Source organism: Chionomys nivalis, chromosome 1 (assembly GCF_950005125.1).
Source record: "Chionomys nivalis chromosome 1, mChiNiv1.1, whole genome shotgun sequence".
In the NCBI taxonomy this organism is placed as follows: Eukaryota; Metazoa; Chordata; class Mammalia; order Rodentia; family Cricetidae; genus Chionomys; species Chionomys nivalis.
Genome location: NC_080086.1, coordinates 178,937,077 through 178,957,985, shown reverse-complemented (window position 1 = coordinate 178,957,985; position 20,909 = coordinate 178,937,077). Strand labels below are relative to the sequence as shown.

The following is a 20,909-nucleotide window of genomic DNA, read 5'->3' as shown; positions in this document are numbered from 1 at the left end:
TGTTCTTTGTACATAGGATGCTTCTCTTTGGACATTCTTAGGGTTGGATTTGTTGGAGAAACTTTGTATGAAAAACATTTTACAAATAATTTGAGAAGGTCCAAAGAGCCTGGGGTTCTGCCTCTTAGAGTGTAATGAATTCTATGATTCTGAGCCCTATCTTTCATGAGAAATGTCTATCTCCTCTTCTTGGCCTTCTTAAATGCCATACATCTTCCTAGTACTCCAGCAGATATAAAATGTACCTCTAATACTTGAAATAAACCTTCTTTCTGAGTTCAAACAAAAGCATGTATTTCTAATGGCTGCTCCAACAGCTTTACACAATGCAACACATTTTAGCATTATTTACACATTTAATTCTCATAGTACTTTTACAAAATATGACTATTTTACATATGAAGAATTACATCTTAGAAATATTATTTTGGGTTAAATTTTATAAAGTAGGGAAGCAAAGTTGTAGAAGTTTTAACTAAAACGGTACCATGGTTGAAATTGCAGATTTCTCAATTTTTATAAAATTCTGGTCTCACAACTGTAAATTTAATTATTTACATTTCCCTAGGATATTCTGGTACTTTCATCTTTGGTAGCTACCTAATGCTTCAGATATTTTTGGAGTTGCCAACTTCAGCCTCTTGCAATTAGAGCCTGTGTTCACAGTTCACCATTTAAGTGCAAATGCTCAGTAGCCAATCTCTTCATAAACCATCTCATGCAACACTGCATTTGCATGCCCACTCATTGTCACATTATTGAATTAGTTACAATGAAACAAATTTTCCCTCTCTGGTAAGAGACTCAGTTGGGAGTTCTGCTACACCCCATACATAATAAGCCTGCTATTGGTGATGTTGGCAGAATAAAATCATGATCTGATCTTAGATTATCATAATGAAATTTCAAGTAGATATTAATTTACTAGATCCTGCATATTTCATCCTCAGTCCAGAGGAAGGTTTCTAGATCTAGAGACATTCTCATAAGAAGCGACAATATGTTACTCCCAAATAACAGTTCAGTCCCTGGATTTGATTAGTCAGGTAAGAACAACTTCTTTGGTTTGTTTGCTGCCCACTTGTTAAACCACCAATCTGATTTTACTTACGTATTGAAGTGCTCAGAGAAGATCAGGTTGGTGGAGGTACCAGTGATTGTTGTCAGCCCACCAATGGTTGAAGAGTAAGTAATAGATAAACACATGAGTTTACACATCATGTGGTCCCTCTTTGACCGATAAGCTACTCCTGTGACTCTGTTCTGTTAATAAGAAAATACATCATGAAAACAGCTCTACTTGTGGTCAGAACAACATTTCTTATACAATAAATGTGCAACAACTTTCCAGTGTCATATACATGATGGTGTTTGAAGATGGAACCTTTGGTAGGTAATTAGAGTTAACGCCATGAGGTGAGATCAAAGCCCCTTTAAAAGAAGGCATTAAGATTTCTCTCCACCAAGTGGAAATGCAGGGAGGTAGCCATGTTTGTGTCCAGGAAGCAGTCTTTACCAGTCCCCCTAAACCTGCCAGACCTGAATCCTACACTTAAAGTGTGGTTAATGGGATTTTGTTGTGTTTTGTTATAGTAGCCTGGGCTGACTAATAACATAATACCTTCTTGTTCATAGAACTGTAACAATAAAATAAACATTTAAATAAAACATTGAAATACTTCACAAAGATAATTTCAATCATTCCTTAATGCTTCTCTTCAGTTTCTAAGCCAACTCTTCCCTCATCTCTTCCTTCTCATTATAACTTCCAAAGATTCCTATAGTTTCCTGATGTTATTGATGGTACATGGTCAGTAAGTGCCTCACTACAGCTTCCAAAATATCCTGCATGGCTATACATGCACGCATGTGCTCTCTCTCTCTCTCTCTCTCTCTCTCTCTCTCTCTCTCTCTCTCTCTCTCTCCCTCCCTCCCTCCCTCCCTCCCTCCCTCCCTCCCTCCCTCCCTCCCTCCCTCTCTCTCTCTCTCTCTCTCTCTCTCTCTCTCTCTCTCTCTCTCTCTCCATGATATAAGTTGTATATTCTTTTCTATGCTTTTGATTTTATTCTGAAGTAGTTATTTAGTGTTTTCATTTAATGATTCTGTCCGATTTGGTCTCTCCATTTTATCCAAAATATTGGTCCTAGTTTCATTTCTGCTTTGTGAGAAAATATCCTGACAAAAATACAGGAAAAAAAAAAGAAAAAAGAAAAAGAAAAAAGCTTACAATTGTAAACTTAACTCAGCTTACAATTCTAGGTTGCTGTCCAGCCTGGCAGGGAGGGAAGTCACAGGGGCAGGAGCTAGTCACATCCAACTTGCTTCTGCTCAGTATCACCTTTACACACTATACAGTTAAGGATTTCCTGAACTACATTCTATCCATGTAAATTTTGTATCTTAGAGACATGGGCAGTATTAAACCAAGTTACAGATGAAGACATAAGACACAGAGAGGCTAAATAAATTACCAAGAGTCAGTGCCTAAACGTGGCAATGCTGGGTAATAAAATTATTGTTTTGCTTTAAAGTCCAGAGCTGCAACTCTTATTCTGTGTTATTTGTGCTTCTTTAAGTATTCTTTTACTCTGCTCACTTATTCCATTTATTTCCTTTTACTTAAAGTGCTGCAAATGTGTTTAGATTCCTCCATAACCAAAGCCATAATGTCATCTTATGTTATCTCTGGCCTGGGTTGATTTAGTAATATCTTTGAGACTCCATGGTTCAACCTTTGATGATTTTACATTTATTCTTTATGCTTCAATCTTCAAATAAATCTAGGAACTATATTAGCACTTGTTATGTATTGTGCTGTATCCATATATATTTTAATATGTAAGAATATTTTTACATCTGTAGTATATCAGACACATCCTAAATAGCTAAGAATTGCTATCAGTGCATCCACAGGTTATCTTGGTACCCAAGAACATTTTTAAAAAGTACATTTATCCATGTATCTTGGCTATTGTAATAGTGCTACAATGAATAATGGGGACTAGATATTATCCATAACTTTGATTGCATTTCTTTTTGATATGTGCCCAGAAATAGTATTGATGGATCATAGGTTAGTTCTGCAGTTCATTTTGTAAAGAACCTTTACAATATTTTATAAAATGCCTTCCACAAAATGTACTCCCACCCACCAAGCACAACAAGGTGCATTGGTATTCCATACAGATAAGCATGCTAGCTGCGATATTGACAGGGTAAGGCCTTTAACAAACTCATGATAAGAAAAAATGACTTCTCTCTAAAAGTCATCATGGATGTGGAAATGGCAGGGTCTGGTACTATGGACTATAATTTACCATTACTTTTTAATTAATTTAAAGGTCATCCCCCATAGGTATCTACTCTTCACCCAAAAGAAAGAAATTTATAAAGACTATTTGCCTTGTATTTTCTATATGGAAATGATTTGTATTCTTCCTTGTGATTTTTTTCTATTTAAAAGTTACCCAAAAGGTATTTAAAATATTGCAAACTTTATTAAAAATTCATTAGTGAACCTAAGTGAAACCTGAAATGTATGGCTTATATATAAAATATTTTTACTATAAAAAGACATTTAACAACCCAGGAAGTGGTGTATAATTTGGACATTTTAAAACTAATAGGTGCAGAGTTTTGAAAATGTGTTTATGTATTGCTCCCCACTGATGTTAAAGCTTTCAGATTTAAAAGCAAATAAAAATACAGATTTTTATATGGAAGATGAACTTCAAATATTTGCATATAAACATAATCATTGAAATGCCTTGGCAGGTCTGTAATAAAAATAATTTCATACTGAGATGCCACAGTCTTTTTTTTTAAAATAGAGAATGTAAAAGCAGCATTAATTCCAGTGTGAGCACATTAACCGATATTTGTGTAGATACAATGGATTTAGACAGGCAGAAAAGTTTAAGGTCAATTCAAATTTCACAATAAGTAAACATAATCACTAACTGATCACACCCATTAAGGGTTTAAAGAATGTTTTTGGTGTAGAATGGGAGATACACATTTTTCCCATCCTAGTGAACATGAACCTGAGATTTACAAAAGTATTGGGCATGGGAAACTGAAATCAACCCGTTACACTGAAGCAAGGAGAGCCAATTGCTAATCCAGAAATTATATAAAGAAGAAAGCTTTATAACAAATTCATCTTCGATGTCCTCTTAAGACAATAACTTGAATCTAGAATTAAGTGTTTGGCACCAGAGCAATAAGAAGCTGAATTGAATCACTTGAAATAGACAGTTAGACCCCGCCCAAGAGGACACATGTGTTTGCAAATAAAAGATGAGAAAATCATCACTCTGTGGCTTCATAGTGGAGGCTTTTGGTGAGTGTTGTATGTTTGTTTTCTACTGAGTCAGGTGTTGGGAAAGGAGAATATGGATATAAGAATTTCAAAGAAAAGGAGGATTAAAATAAAATGTGAAGCATCTGGAAATATGAGTTATGAAGTGGCCAGGAAGACTCTTGTGTCATGGTTATGTTACAATGAGAGAGTGCTTATGTAATAAGATGAAGGAGACTTCTGTGAAATAATGTAGACAGGTTGATACATGTTCTCAAACACAAAAGTATACACACATGTACATAGGTGACTAGAAATAATGCTAAAAAATATGCCAAAATATTAATAATAGTATTTCTTGATCATGTAATTATAGTATCTGCTGCCTTGTTGATATATTTTGTATCCTCAGCACTTATAAGGGTTTTTTAACATGTAAATTGGTCATAGGCCACTAGAGCAGACAGATATGTATATTTGACATGGAACAAACATCATTTGTTTCAGATAATAAAATAAGCCTTAAATGTGACAGCCATTCCCCACAGAACTGAAGTCACAGCTCCTGAAACCTAGCTCCCTCTTAGTGATTTCTTCACTACACTGCCTTCCAATGGGTTTCTTATTTATGTAAGGTTTTAAACCTACTTCTAAGAGTTTGACCCAATTCCAATACCTGCCATACAGTAGTGCTTTAGTTAACACATGGAGATACGACATCTAAGACCTTGCTAGTGTTTTTCCAGATCTTCTGAGTAACTGAAATAGTTCCAATTCAGTCACGACCAAATGCAGAAATCTGAGGCATAATCAAAGATGAATCAGAAACCCCAGACCTAGGTATCATTTTGCGATGCCTCCTGGTGGCAATGATGGTAGATACCAGGAGCAAGATGCACACTTCCAACTTTGAATGTTGAAATTGTGCATATGAATTACCAACAGCCAACCAATAGTCTCTAGAGACCCCACAGATTTGTTCACTGGAATGACCTGAATACACTATGAACACATCAGGGCTTCTGTTTATATTCCAATCACTATAAAACGATGATTATGAAGGCTGTTAGTTCTTGCTATGCAGTTTTAGCTTGCCAACAGCTAGCTTACAATCTTGCAGATCTTATTGTGTATATGTGTACCCGCCTTAGTATCCACATACTGTCAATTCTTTTTTGCACTAGAGAGTGAACCTAGAACATTGCATGTGCATCTCTGAGCTTTTTACTTCTCTGTTTAGAGATAAGGTCACACTAAGCCCCTTAGACTAACCTTGAATTCACTCTGTAGCCCACCCAGACAGTCCTCGAGCTGGAAATTCTCCTGCATCATTCTCCCAAGTAGCTGTAAATGCATGCCTGCACCACCAGTTCCAGCTCGGGACATATCCTGCTTTCTCAGATATAGGCATTGCAACATAATTTTTATATTCCACTTAGGCAGCATTTAACATCCCCCTGCCAACTTTTTTCCCTCAACACACCTAGACTTTATATCCTTCCATGATCTTAACATTATAATAACATAATTTGGATTAGGATAGAATTCAGTGTTTCAGTGAATATGAAAAACCTGGATAGGAATAGATACATGGATAGACAGAAGCAGATAATAGAATTTATAAAATTATATATACCACTCTCTTGTTCAGGATTTTGTGGAAAAACCTCTCAGTTCTGACTATTCCCTTCTGTAGATTTTCTCCCATTGCAATCAAATGCTAGGCTACTTTAAACACATCAAATAGTCTCCAGTGTTATTATCTAGGTATGATATCTGCCAGGACATCTTCATCTGGTCATTTCCCTTAGAATTCCAAAGAGTGAACTAGATAACTCCTACTTCACTGCTGTTTTTGCTGGGCATTGATATTGATGGGATATGGTGCAAGCATAACTTAGAATTTTGAAGGCACAATTTGGTTTTCTATTGTCTTTAATATTCTGGTAAATAGAGAGAAGTATTCAGCTATCCATATTTTTTAAGTCTTTTAAAAGGAATCAGTCCCCATTCCCTTTGCTTTTCTGAAAGTTGGAAACGTGGAGTGTACTCTTTCTACCCATGGTATTCTTAGTTCTCAGATTTCAAATGAGATCTGTGAGGTCTGCTCACTTTCTGGGCTGCCATCAGAAGGACTTTAATGATAAATGTTCCATTCTTCCAGCGTGGAAATACTCTTGGATTTCTCAAAGTTCTACTCCTCTTTGTTATCTACCCTTTACCTGAGTTCCTCATTACTTTCTTCCGTCTTTTTCTCCATATTTCACCATCTGTATTTTCCCTTTACAGTATATTCTGAAACCTTCACATTTTATTTATACTTCATACACTTATTTACATTGTATATTTCTTTACTTTATATTTCTTGTATCCCCTTTCTCTTCTCTAGAATGCTGTTTAGATTTTATAAATGCAGTTCCTTCCTTGACCTCTCTAAACATAATGATGTTTTCCTTTCTCATATTTTCCTCTCCTTGCATTGACTGTTTTCCTGCACATAGCTGATTTTGTTGTTTGTTTGGAACTTCTTCTTCATGCCTCAGGCTTTCTTCAGACATCTAGGAATTTGGGGTTGCCTGTTCATATTTAAAGCAGTGAAACACTGCTCAGAAGCTCTGTGTGTGTGCTGTGGGACTCGCTCTTGGCTCGGAACTTCTCTGACAGGCCTTCTCTCAGAAACTTTAAGTCAGGATGCTGTTGTTTATTCTGTTGTACTGATTGCATTCCCCAGGGAAGACCTTTGTGGACTGCTGTCTGTTGACACCTGGAGGGCATTAGAGTGGGATGCTTGTTCCAGCATAGAAAGCAGGTCTCAACTGCCCTCTCTCCTGGAGGGCATTGGAGCTACAGGTTCCCTGTACACAGGGCATGAACATTTAGTTGGTGCCCTTAGTTGCATTGGGATCTCTGCCCGCTCCGCCCCCCCGGACTCAGAGACATCTCTAAAAATTTTCTTGATTGCCTGTGCTGCCATTCCAAAGATAACACTTCTCCTTGATGGAGGAACAGCTGTCTAAGTGGATTTGAGGAAAACATTTGGAGATTTAATGGCTTCAGAAGCAAAGTTTGTCAGCCCTCTCCCCTTTTGACATAGATATTTTGAAGAATGCACTATTTAAATTTAGCTACTGGTTTTCTTTAGTATTGATTTTCAATTCAATGCCCACAGATAACCAAGTCTTTTCCACCCATTCATCAGGATTCCAGCTTCTGGAATTATTTTTCTTTTTTCCCTTGCCTTTATAATTACAAAATTGATTATAATTATGGCTTAAAATTCTACTTATTCTTAATTTAATGAAGATTCAAATAGAGTTGGGGTAAACTGACCTGTCTAACATGTCATTTCAATGAAACTCTGATGCATATATTTCTATTGAAACAACAACAACAAATATAGTATAGGACTATAATATTATCTAGCTAGAAGGCTGAAGCAGGAAGGTCTCTATTATACAGAGTGACTGCAAAGATAGCTATCTACCTAGAAGGGTGAGGCAGGTAGTCTCTGATTACAATAATGAGTTCAAGGACAATCTGGGAAAATTAGTGAGACCATGTCTTGAATAAAAGTAAAAGAGAAAATTACGTTGGGGATATAGTTCGGTGGTAGAGTTTGTTCTAACTATATGCACAGCCTCAGGGCAATCCCTTACTTGCTGTTGTTTTAATGAATAACTCTTTACTGTTAATGAATCAACAGGTTAACTGTGGGGCCTTTATGCCCCATATGTCAGCAGATGATATAACTAATGAAGGAGAGTGAGAGTGGACGTTCAAAGGCACAGAGGTACGAAAACACTGGGCCTCATTCTGTTTGCACATTGAGTTTCCATGGGCTCGGTTCAATGGGTAACAGATACTGTTATTTAGCTTTAATTAAGCTTGACTTTCCATAAGGTGCTTATGGCTTGAAATAATTTCTGTAAGGAAATGGTTTCTGCATGTAATTAATAAACAAGTGAGCCGAATCAAAAACAAGGGAGGGTTCATGCCCCAACTCTTAGGGTGAACACTGCATGGAGATCTGTTCCAGATCTAGTCAGAGGTAGCCTGGAGAACTCAGGGTTTCAATAAAAATGAAATGATCGAGAACAATCCTTGAAATAGGGTTTCCGTGCTCTGAAGTTACTAAAGGACTATGGTTCAGGTTGTGAATGTAAATACCAGTTTACAAAGCAATAGGGAGAGGTACAGAACAGTTTTCAAAATTTAACATTCAGGCCATGGAGGCTACTCAATGTTAAAAATATGCTATTTTTCAGCAGGTTTTTTTTTTTAAAAAAAATCATGATTTGCATGCTACAAGGTACAAATTTGAATTATGTTAAATGCTAAGTATTTGGAAGCTTCCTTTACAGTTTTCTAGTTAACAGAAAAACATATGAGATCTAGAGACAAGATATTCTTCCTATAGCAGTGAAATGCCTGAAATAATAGATAGATAATAGCGTATTGTCTATTTAGTTTCACAACAAATCAAACTCCTGGTTAAACAATTTTAAATTAAAAACATTAAACATCATTTTGAAAAAATATCTCATGAAACTGCATGAAAGAAGAAATCTGTATTAACTGTAAAGTGCAAGTGAGTTTAATATAAGGGAGAATCATGTCTGACTTTGCTCAAGAGATTTCATTTATCTTGATACAAAGGGAATTTGGAATGGAAGATAATGTCCAAGGCCAGCTATGTGGGGGGATGAGTATAGGAAAACATTCACAATGAATATAACCTTTGCAGAGAGAAGGAAGTGTCAACTAATCCTACAGAAAACTACAAAATATCCTGAAATTTCCTATCATAAGCACTTCATAGCACAAATGGTCATTACTTGTATGTTGCAGGAAATATGGTACTATGATTGAAAACTCCTGTAGGCAGCTGCAACTCTGAACTCAGATTTTTTTCCCTGTGGAGATTTCAAGGAAAATTAACATTTCAACACTTGGAAGCATGAAACACACAAGAAAATAGTTAGCAGCATGAGACAGACCAGAAAGCAAAAATGGTCAGGAAGGGGCCAACGAAGGCACCAGAAACTAAAGTTATTAAAACAGGACACAAGTAAGTTTATTAAACAATGATGACTTTTTAGAAAGCTTTGAAATATTAGTACAGAAAATGAGGTTATAAAATATAGTTTAAAGCTTAGTGAATAGGTCCATCAATGACTCTCTATATATGTATGTATAAGTTGCAAAATACTCAAAATATATTTTAAAAAAGAAAGCAAATTGAGAACCAAGGAAGACACACAGACGCTTTTTGTTTCTGGTGGGTTAGACTAACTTGCAAATGCTTTCAGTGTGGCTGAGCTTATGTTCTCTGCTCAATAATATTTTTGCAGTACATAAACTAAAAAGTTTACTAGGAAAATATATAATTAATAATAAAATATTTTACTGAAATACAATGAAGTATAGCCACCGTAGGATATGGAACTCCAACTTTGGTTAAGTTTTTTTTTTTTAATTGATTTTTATTGAGCTCTACATTTTTCTATGCTCCCCTTCCTGCCTCCCCCCTTCCCCTTCAACCCTCTCCCAAGGCCCCCATGCTCCCAATTTACTCAGATTTTTAGAAATCTAAAGTGAGCTCCTAAATGGTGGAAGCAGTTCCCGGAGAATGTATGGTTATCCCCTTCTCCATACTCAGCTCTTCTGTAAATGTTATCTCTCAGTCATGAGATTTGCAGAAGTGAAAGAAGACCTCTAAGTTGAAGTCAAATAAGAACTGAGAATTACTTGCATATCGCCATAGAACCTTCATCTAGCGATGGATGGAGATAGAGACAGAGACCCACACTGGAGCACGGGACTGAGCTCCCAAGGTTATAATGAGGAGCAGAAGGAGAGAGAACATGAACAAGGAAGTCAGGACCATGAGGGGTGCACCCAACCACTGAGACAGTGGGGCCGATCTATTGGGAGCTCACCAAGGCCAGCTGGACTGCTACTGAAAAAACATGGGATAAAACCGGACTCTCTGAATGTGGCGGACAATGAGAGCCGACGAGAGGCCAAGAAGAATGGCATGGGAACTTTCATCTGGCGATGGATCGAGAGAGAAACAGAGACCCAATTTGGAGCAACGGTCTGAGCTCTTAAGGTCCAAATGAGGAGCAGAAGGAGGGAGAACATGAGCAAGGAAATCAGGACCACGAGGCGTGCACCCACCCACTGTGACAGTGGAACTGATCTATTGGGAGCTCTCCAAGGCCAGCTGGACTGGGACTGAATAAGCATGGGTTGAAACTGGACTCTCTGAACATGGCGGACAATGAAGGCTGATGAGAAGCCAAGGACAATGGCACTAGGTTTCGATCCTAATACATGAACTGGCTTTGTGGGAGCTTAGCCTGTTTGGATGCTCACCTTCCTGGACCTAGATAGAAGTGGGAGGACCTTGGTCTTCCTGTAGGGCAGGGAATTTGGACTGCTCTTCAGTATCGAGAGGGAGGGGGAATGGACTGGGGGGAGGAGAAGAGGAGTGGGGATAGGGGGAGGGGAGCGGGGGGAGGGGGCAATATGTGGGAGGAGGGGGAGGGAAATGGGAAACGGGGAGCAGTTGGAAATTTTAATTAAAAAAGAATAAAAAAAAATGAGAAAAAAAAAAAGAACTGAGCATTACACAACAAGTACTGTAGTTTCCCGGTGACTGAATTTCACCTGGTCAAGGGTTGGGGAAGAGTAATGTAGAAGAAGCTTACATCTATAGAGCCACTGCTATTTAAGTTAAAATACCAATTTAATAATTAGTCTGGGGCCAGGTGTCTAAATTGCTCTTGCCTTGCCTTGCAGAACTAATGGGCTTCATTCCTAATGTCAAGAACTCTATTTATTACTACGCTTACCAGACTTTGAATTCTTGGCAAGAACTAAGAAGTGTTGTCTTCTATAATTTAATTCTCAGTCATAAGAATTTTCACCCCCAGACTAAACAACACCAAATTAAAAGCTTGATCCAATTTGTTCAAGGATATTTTTCTCTTAAACTTTTTTACCTTTGAGGAACAACAAGTTATATTAAATGAATAAAAAACAATTATCTCAGTTTTTCATAAAAACATACCAATTTTCCAATTTTGTTCATCCAAAGATGCCTGAAGGTTGAGAGATTATGAGAGAATAAAACTCTGAGCTGTCTATTCGAATAATGCTAATGCTCACTGAGGAGGCCAAAGAACTGGTGGTTGCTTCCTATGCTGATTGCGATTTCATTTTCGGAGGCCTAGAATTCATTTCTCATGAAAATCCTACAAGGGATGTCTGGTTTTCTATCTGTAATGTGGAACCCGAGAGATATCATCACCCACGTATTTCAGGGTTCTTTGTGCTCACCATTTCTTTTTCCAGTTCCTTTCTCTATAAATGTTACAGGTGTTTTTACAGAGTAGTGTGGAATTTATGGCCCAGCTACTTACCTATCACTTTAATTCCTGGCATCAGGAGGATACCTGTTAATGCTTAGACCTTGCTCTATAGTGAGAGGAGTGCCTGGTGGGAAAAAAATTCTCCCCTTGCTAGGTATGCAGCATAGGAAAGTGCCCCTTAGATGTGGGCACTGTTAGACCGGTTCTTGAGACTCAAGGAACACTAAATATCGACCATTCTCCAGTCCCTTGTAATCACATCTCCAGTAATATTTTTATCTTTTATGGCTTGTAGATAAAATGCATTGTCAAACTATACCAGGTTTATTTTAATCAATAGAACACCCTATCTACTTGAAGAACAGTGCAGACAAACAAAATATTATGAACTCAAATATGCCTTCTATTTCATAACTAGATAAATTAGGTATATATTTTTCCATATAGTCAGTCAGTGTGAAATTGTCTAATGTAAGCCTGATGAAGAACAGCTGCAGTTCTTTATAATCGCTATATAAACCACATGACTTGTTTATTCTTGAAAAGAGAGAGCTATATTTGCTAAGAATCAAAATCATTTTACATTTGTAGATTTTATTTTTGAGTGCCTGTAGAAGCCAGGAAACTAAGAAGGGCTAATGGGGGGGGGGCGGGTTAGGGAGAGTTTTTTAAGCGGGGAGCAGTAGAGCTCATGTGGTATAAAGGCAAAAAATGGAAAAATTGGGAGGCTGTGGATAAAGTGGAGAGGAGGTGGGAGGGTAAGAGCGACAAGAGGGTGAGAAAGGGAACATTAACACTAAGGGGTTTTGAAAGAGTCATAAGGAAACCTATTATTTTATAAACCGTGTGTGTGTGTGTGTGTGTGTATGGACACTGGAGAGATAGCTTAGCAATTAAGAACACACATTGCTCTTGCAGAGGACCCAATGCACTTCCCTAAAACCACTTCTGGCACCTTATATCTGCCTGCAACTCCAACTCCAGGAGATCTGACACCATGTCCTAGCCTCCTCAGGGCCCCTGCACTCACGCGTACATACCCATATACATAAAAGAGAAACACACATATGCAAGATTAAACATAATAAAAGTAAGTCTTAAAAAGGGTTTAGAGTTGCCCTACACAGGCGAATAGTGCTCTCCAAGACACAAGAGGTTATCAAATAAAGAACCCAGTGCCATGTGTGGCTCTCATTGATTTGTTGATCAGAGGCATGTCATAGAACTTCAAAATAATGCACCCTATTGTCATTGCTCCTGGTTACTCAACAGAACTTGAAGGTAAGAGCCTATTTCTGAAGATACCATACAGCTAGGCACAGAACCTGGAGAAACCAAGCTGATCATGACATGGGAGGTTTTCATTGTGGTAAGAGGTGCTCTCCAGGCTTGTGGGGGAGAAAAATCATCAAGTCTCACCCAAATATAAACCCTGTTAGCTATATTAATGACCAAGTTTGACAGCATATGCTCATTGAATTGAGTGGTGTGTATATTACAGGAATAACAAACCACTTTTTAGTGTAATTTAAAGCCCACTTCATACAACAGAACTGATATGTGAACCCAAACCAGCCTGGCTGGGCAGTTTACGGGCTACAAGAAAGAACTTACTATTATTATTTTGCTAAATCGACACGGTATCAAACTACCTTTTAAATACCCATAAATGAATGCACTTCTCAGATCTCATCAAAGCCCCCACCCCGGAAGTGGGACCACAATTAATACAGAGACTCACAGCTGCTCAAAAGACAGAGCTTAAGTGACTATAAAATGTTCATCTCTAATTGTGGAATATTTATCATGCCTTCCTTCCCTAAGGCTCAAGGAACATCAAGGAAGAGCCAGAGGTTAGGGAAGGCTATCGCCAAATCATTTTGTGGATGTAACAGAGCCAAGAACTCGGATGCTCACAGTAGCTATAGCTGCTTATGTAAGATTTGCACTGGATCAACCAAGTAAAAACTCCAGAATAGTTGGGGGAGGAGCTCATGAAGTCAACCCCTACATGAGGAATCCTTGACAGTTGTTCCTTGCTAGAAAGGGAGCGTTTTCTTCAGTGTAGCTCCAGATCCACTGGGTGGCCCTACACGCGTGCTTATAGGCCTCACTAATTTGACTCCATGGTTTATTTTTAAAAAGGGGGAGGGATAAGAAAATGGTTAAGAGACAGGTTTTGGCTGAGAGTTTGGGAGAAATAAGGGGAAGTGACAGTCAATACCATCAAAATGCTTTACATAAATGTGTGAAAATCTCAATGACTAAATAAAAATATACTCTGTATATACAAAGTAATGTTTGTTCTCTTTTCTAAAAAGCCTATTCTACAGCAAAAACAAAAAAAACCCACTTATTTCCATGATAGCTGAATTTTAAAGTATTAAAATCTGAGGAGCCCTTAGAATCAGAACTTAACATTTTTTTCTCTTTCCTAAATGCCGATATCAATCTTTATTGCTTACAGTATGCCTCCAACTGTTTTACTTTTTCCAAGGGTAAGGTTTCCTCACTCTGTGTTTCCCATCTCAATGTACCATATTCCAGTCTACCCTCAGTTTAGAACAGTGGAGACATTTTCTATAAATTTCCCATTTCCAGAGTCTTATTAATCCGAAAACAGTAGGGTCCACACCCATTGCCTTTCACAACATTATCTTCAGACAACGCATTCCAACTCCACTGTCGGCTCAAAGAACTGCCCCTTGTATTTCACTCATCTCTAGTACCTGTGCTGGGAGTTCGACTGTGCTGTGCTTTTAACGAATATGCTCTCTGATTAGCCTGTCTTTTTTATTTTCTCGTTTCGTAGTCACTCATTCCTGAATTGGCGAATGTTTATTACCTACCATGTTTCAGGTTGTGGGATAGGCTGGGGTCAAAATTAGAATAAAATACAACTATTCTTAAAGACTAGGAATTTACACTCTTCTCATGAAGACTGTCATTCCGCCAGGACTCAAACATCTTTACCTCCTACTCCTTCTCCATTGCATACCCATATTAAACTAATTGTGCTTCTTTTTGGGAGGGTTGAACTCTGGGTAAATTCTGCTGTAGCTTTTCTGCGTCTGTTTGTTGTTTTATAATCACTAGATTCTAAAATGCTTATAATAAAGAGCAGTCTGTTTTATGACATCTCCCCCTACAAGGCCCAGGACACAACTGATAGCAGGTAAATTTGAATTAAAAATGTAGGCATGGTGCCAAAAATCTTGCTTGCTAAAGATATCTCCAAGCAAGTTCCTGGCTATGTGTACATTTTTTATTCCTTCTGTTTAGACTTGTTACTTTTCATGAGTGTACATACTTTATTCTTTCTGTTTAGACTTGCTAGTTTTCATGAGCATATGCAAAGTTCATTTTCCAATGTTACGTTTCTATAACACACCTATCTCACCATTAATTTTTAATATTTTATAAGGAATAGTTCTATCCTCAAAGATAACATCATTTTTATAAGTATATATGACCCTTTTCTCATAAAAAGTTTCAGGTAGACATAGCTAATGGTTTAAACCTTGCTTTGCATTTATTTTCTCTTTCCATAGAACTTATTCTCTCTTTGAAATTCCTATGAACCACAATAATTTTCCTCTTCCCATTAAGTTGCATGTTAATGTATCACACAACCCAACGAGGGAATATATGCTTTGCTCTCCTCTTCTTAATGCCATGGTTATTGTAGGACTTATTAAGTAGGACTACAATTAGCAATCTTGAAAAATTGGGCTGCTGGTCCAATGTAGTATAGTGTTTTATATGGATTTATTCTAAGGAAACAAATCATGTGGCGCCATTCACTAAGTTCTCCTTCCTCTCTTTAACTACCACTCCTTTGCCTGTATTTGACAGAAACAATGCATGAATTCCACACTGAATTTTTAGTGGCAACAGGAGAACTAAAATTACAAGGTCACTTGTAATTATACAGAAAAAGGTGTTTTAAGTCTTGAAGAAATGGAGATGATGTTAATGAAAACCAGCATAACAGGTCAACAGGATTTAGTAAGAACTGAGACAATATTCTACAAGCAGAACTGTGTTTCTCTAAACTTAGTGGATAATTGCCAACTGAGATTCTAGTAAAAGGAAAAAAGTAATGATGTAGATTTATAGATCCTAAAATAATTTTTATCTGGATGTCTATCCAAAGAGGGTTATCAAACCATTGGATCACAACCGGACTTAGTCATACAAAGTAATTGTATATAATAGTTTTGTATCTAATCGCAGTTCTAATGTAATTTATGTACAAGTATTTAGAAGGAATCAAATGTAATATACCTTTTCTGTCTCCATCTTGCTTGAAACTTTCCCTGCGTCATTACTGCTTCTGAAACATAAATTGATTCAGTTTGTAATTTCATTAAAATCTAATTTGGAAAATCCTTATCAAAATATCAATAGTCTTTACCCTAGAACTGGTGTTGTTTTCTCTTTTCTCTCATTTGTTTCTTGTCCAATAACAGTTTCTGTAAAATATTAAGTGAAAGAAACACCATTTAAATAAAGAGTTATTATTGGGTCTGCATATGTGTATTGTGCAGGTGTATATGTATGTGTATGTATTCCTTAGAAGATGGAAGCATTATTAAAAGTAAACAAATTCACCTTACACCAAAATAGCATTCTTCTTTTATAAGCAGAAATATCCTGCAACATCTTCCATTGCAATCAGAGCAGTTCATCAGAGTAGGAAATATCAGTGTTGGAATTAATGCTGTATTGCACCCAAATAGGATATAGAATTATCGATCTATAATTTATGCAGGAAAGCCATTCAGGTAAAAGGAAAGTAAGCTGGATGTCTACTGATAAGGACAAGAGAGTCTTCTGTTGAATTGACTGGAGGGTACAAAGGCATCCTTCCTTTTTATGCCAGAGAATTTATTTGGCAGTTAATTTAAAGTGAAATATTTGTAGAATTCATTTTGATAGATACTGGGGACTACAAAAATAGTGAGGCTGAATGAATCTCAAGCATTTATGCATACTTAATTCAAAATATAACCCAGGATTCTTGAATTTATGCCTACTGCCTAAATGACCAGACCCCACTGTGGCCATATCAATACATGATACCATCAACTTCCAGTCCATGGGCTGCAGATTCATTGAAATAAGTCATCTGAGTGGCCTCGGCCTCTGCTTCAGCACTGATGATCTGCTGCGCCACAGCCTCCACGATGGGCATCACCATGGCAGCAGTAGAGGTGTTGCTAAGCCACATAGATAAGAAGGCAGTACTGCTCATGAACCCCAACGTCAGCCTGAAATGAGAGGGTCTTTAGTGTGGAGTTGTGCTGTCTAGCACACGTAACTCTCTATATTCAACTGTAAAGGACATTGTTTACAGATTGGGAACTATGTGTTTGATAACACAGAAGATTAAGTTTCTGTCCAGATGGAGAAATCTGAGTGTAGTTTTACAGACAGGTAGAATCAAAGTAAAACATCTAAGAGTAGAGTTATTAACCTATATATCCCTTTAAGGGTTCTAGGGGAGCATTCTTTCTAAAACCAGATGAGTCATTGCATTTACATTTAACTGCAAATTGGCATATAGAAAAATAGCTTGCAGTGTTACCTTAATATTTGAGTACTTTTAAATGAACAGCTATTTGTCTTTAGACACAAGTAAGATGAAAGTGCAACCAACTTCTGAGAGTCCCTTGCCTTAATTTCATCCTTTGGCCCCTTCTCTGTTTGTTAGTATGTGCACCAAACAGAACCAGGAACAGGATTAATATTTATAAATCTCCAGTTTACTCATTCACTCTTCTGGTTCAATATATAGTGGGTGGAGATAATGGTTACAATCGCTCTATAAATTGAAGTTTCAGAATTTTCTATAGATTCTATTATTTATACTCTCTAGAACCTAGCATTTCTTTCTGCTGTCAGGAATTAGATTTACTACTTGTCTCCTCTTATAACCAGAGTAATTTATCCTTAAAATAACAAATTTAAGACTTTGGAACTTAAACCATTTTTATAAAATTTCAAAACACACTTGGGGGAAAGTTTGATCTGATAGGAGACCACCCAAGTAATCCATAAGCAGATATTTCTATGAAGTATCAATTATAGAATCTTTTCAAAAAATAGATCCATATAGGCAACTCTATACCATGTTTCAGACTCGAGTATGGGGAATATTTTCCATGTGTGGAACAACATAAAACATCTTAGAAATTTGTTTGAACAAGAAGTAAATCTTAATTTTAAAAAAGGAAGCTTTCAATAGATATCTATATAATTATAGATCTTTCACATTAAATAATATTAGCAACAGGTAAAGCTTCTGCTGGTGGAAATGCCTTAGACCAAAGAGCCATACAGTGATGTAACAGACAGGAGTCTTCCCTTACTGTGCAGTATGCTATCCCCTCTCCTGGACTAATGACCAGATAGACAAGATTTATATGATTCCCAAGAGGAAGACGCTTTTCTAGTGTATGTACATAATAAATACATTATAAAGAAATATATTTGCATACTAAATATTCCAAGCAATGTACTTTGTCAAATACATTGTCTCATATGTGTCATATATACACAGAGAAGTGTGCATGAATATACACACATAGTATTTTAGCAGAGAAATACACTCCACAGGAGTAAACAGATACTCTGCTATGCCCTTGAAGAAATTATGCAACAGAAGTCATTTTTTTCTTATTTTCTAAAAAAATGATAAGAAGGGCAAAAACCACCTAAGGCTTTAAAGCAAAACATTATGCAAATGATTATGACACTGAAAATGTTCTTTAACTGATGTTCGTGTTTATAACAAGAGGTGGAGTAGAACCCAAATAGCCAATTAATTTAATGGAATAAAAAACATTTCAGTGAAGGGAAATCAGTCAAATGAGTAATTTCACATATAGAAGAAAAATTTCAATTGATTGTTTCACTTTGCAACACTTGATTTGAAAAGAAAAATGTGTTCACCTTGAAATTTCTCTGCACAGATTTGTATTCTGTCAGTAATGCCTTTGTCTTTGGCTCATAACATCCTGCCTGTTGATAAAGGATGCTCTTGGATGAGTTTTGAATGTGTAATCAGGCAAATAAACAAAGTGGGATTGAAATCTACTCTGCAGATATCAGCCTCCTCCTTTGAGGTTCAAGGCTCCTCTAATCTTTGACTCCAATGATGCATTAAAGGTGAGAGTTGTGGTTATTTGTTCCAGTCTCCCTGAAATTTGACCTGCGGTGAAAGAAAAGTTATTTTTTTCCTTCCTACCCCTCAAGCATACTTCATATCCTTTTCATATTTTCACAGTCACCCTGCTACCCAAGCCATTTTCTGCATTACTGTTTTGTGGTTTGCTGTACACAAAATGGTCTGCTTAGGATATAGTATGGATGAAGTCAACAAGGTACTCACCAGGCTGGATTCACACCCACCATCATCACCATCCTCAGAGCAATCCTCTTGTGCAAATTCCATTTTTCTATTGATGTTGCTAAACAGATGACTCCAATTAACAGCAAGTGAAAATCTTTGAAATAAGAAGAGGCCACCTGAAATTGCAGTTAAACCCACGATTACATATCTTGATTAAAGAATGATGTACAACAAAGACACTCATAGGTTACCACTCTTAATTGTGACCTTGAACTATGTAATTTTGTATTGGGTCAAAGAACATGTAAATGTGTGTGACTACAAATTTAAATATGGTCTATGGTTTTATTCAGAAATACAGCTATTAAAAGCATGCAGGGAAATATGCATACACAGGGACACTAGATTTTTAAATATGAGTCACTTCATATAAGTGGTCATATGCTATAATTTCTATATCTATGAACTGATGTTACTTTAAAAATATGGTGGAGTGCCAATGACTTAAATGTCAGAAAATTTCACATCAATCCCACCTGCCAGGGTTCAGCCAGCGTGGTGGCCGGGTCCCAAAGAGGAGATAAGAAGCTGACAAAAGATGGATGAGCCAGGCAGGATAGTTGAGAGACTCTTATAGCCTGACTAACTAGCAGTTAGAGTGCTTCTTTATTTATACAGAGTTCAGTAGGCAGGAATAGATTCAAGTTGTTCCAAAGCATAGATCATATCATTTTTGTTTCCGGACATGTGTTTAACTTACTCTTGAACATCTGGGGTCATAAATATAGTTGTCATTAATAAGCTGTGACAGAACAGAGTTATCTTTTACAATCATTTTTACTCAACATCCCCATAAAACAATTTTTAAGAATCTAGAGGCATTCCGGGTGGTGGTACTGCACACCTTTAATCCCAGCACTCAAGAGGCAGAGGCAGGCGGATCTCTGTGAGTTCGAGGCCAGCCTGGTCTACAAGAGCTAGTTCCAGGGCAGGCTCTAAAACTACAGTGAAACCCTGTTTTGAAAAACCTCACAGGGCAGGGAACCCTGATTGTTCTTTGGACTGGAGCAGAAGGGGGAGGGAGATTAAGGGGAGGGGGAGGGAAATGGGAGGAGGTGAAGAGGTGAAATTTTGTAATAATAGTAATAAAAAGAAAAAGAAAAAAAAAAGAATCTAGAGGCACATGACAGTCTGTTCCCAGACTGATAGGTTTGTGGCTTCAAAGACACTAGACCAAAGAAAATCTCCAAGCCAGCCAGGGCAGATGGCCATGTACCAAAAAGTGTATTAGTAACTCTTGATAGTCAAAGTGCCCAAGAAAAATCTTAGGCCAAAAGTGCTTCAGTTATTACTCAGTTTCTGCCATAATATAATGTTTTGCATTTTATATCTTTATTGAATTTCTTTATAAGTCTAATCCTTGGTCGTAAGACACCACCGTGGCTCTGCATGAGCTAACTTTTCTAAGAAAGGGAGGTCCTGGCACCTCATTCTTTCTTTTTTTTTTATTCTTTTTTAATTAAAATTTCCAACTGCTCCCCGTTTCCCATTTCCCTCCCCCTCCTCCCACATATTGCCCCCTCCCCCCGCTCCCCTCCCCCTATCCCCACTCCTCTTCTCCTCCCCCCAGTCCATTCCCCCTCCCTCTCGATACTGAAGAGCAGTCCAAATTCCCTGCCCTACAGGAAGACCAAGGTCCTCCCACTTCTATCTAGGTCCAGGAAGGTGAGCATCCAAACAGGCTAAGCTCCCACAAAGCCAGTTCATGTATTAGGATCGAAACCTAGTGCCATTGTCCTTGGCTTCTCATCAGCCTTCATTGTCCGCCATGTTCAGAGAGTCCAGGTTCAACCCATGCTTATTCAGTCCCAGTCCA

The 20,909-nt window shown here is 37.5% G+C and overlaps 1 protein-coding gene across 1 annotated transcript in view; it reads right to left on the bottom strand.

The window, feature by feature from the left end:
- The window catches only part of Slc13a1 (solute carrier family 13 member 1), a 90,659-nt gene that overhangs the window by 34,671 nt on the left and 35,079 nt on the right, over positions 1 to 20,909 (bottom strand). Inside the window, exons 3-7 of the mRNA XM_057785151.1 lie at positions 19,073 to 19,209; positions 16,762 to 16,949; positions 16,094 to 16,151; positions 15,964 to 16,012; positions 1,112 to 1,263 (exon numbers count right to left, since the gene is read on the bottom strand). Coding sequence (XP_057641134.1) covers positions 1,112 to 1,263; positions 15,964 to 16,012; positions 16,094 to 16,151; positions 16,762 to 16,949; positions 19,073 to 19,209 — 584 coding nt within the window. The remainder of the gene's footprint in view (positions 1 to 1,111; positions 1,264 to 15,963; positions 16,013 to 16,093; positions 16,152 to 16,761; positions 16,950 to 19,072; positions 19,210 to 20,909) is intronic.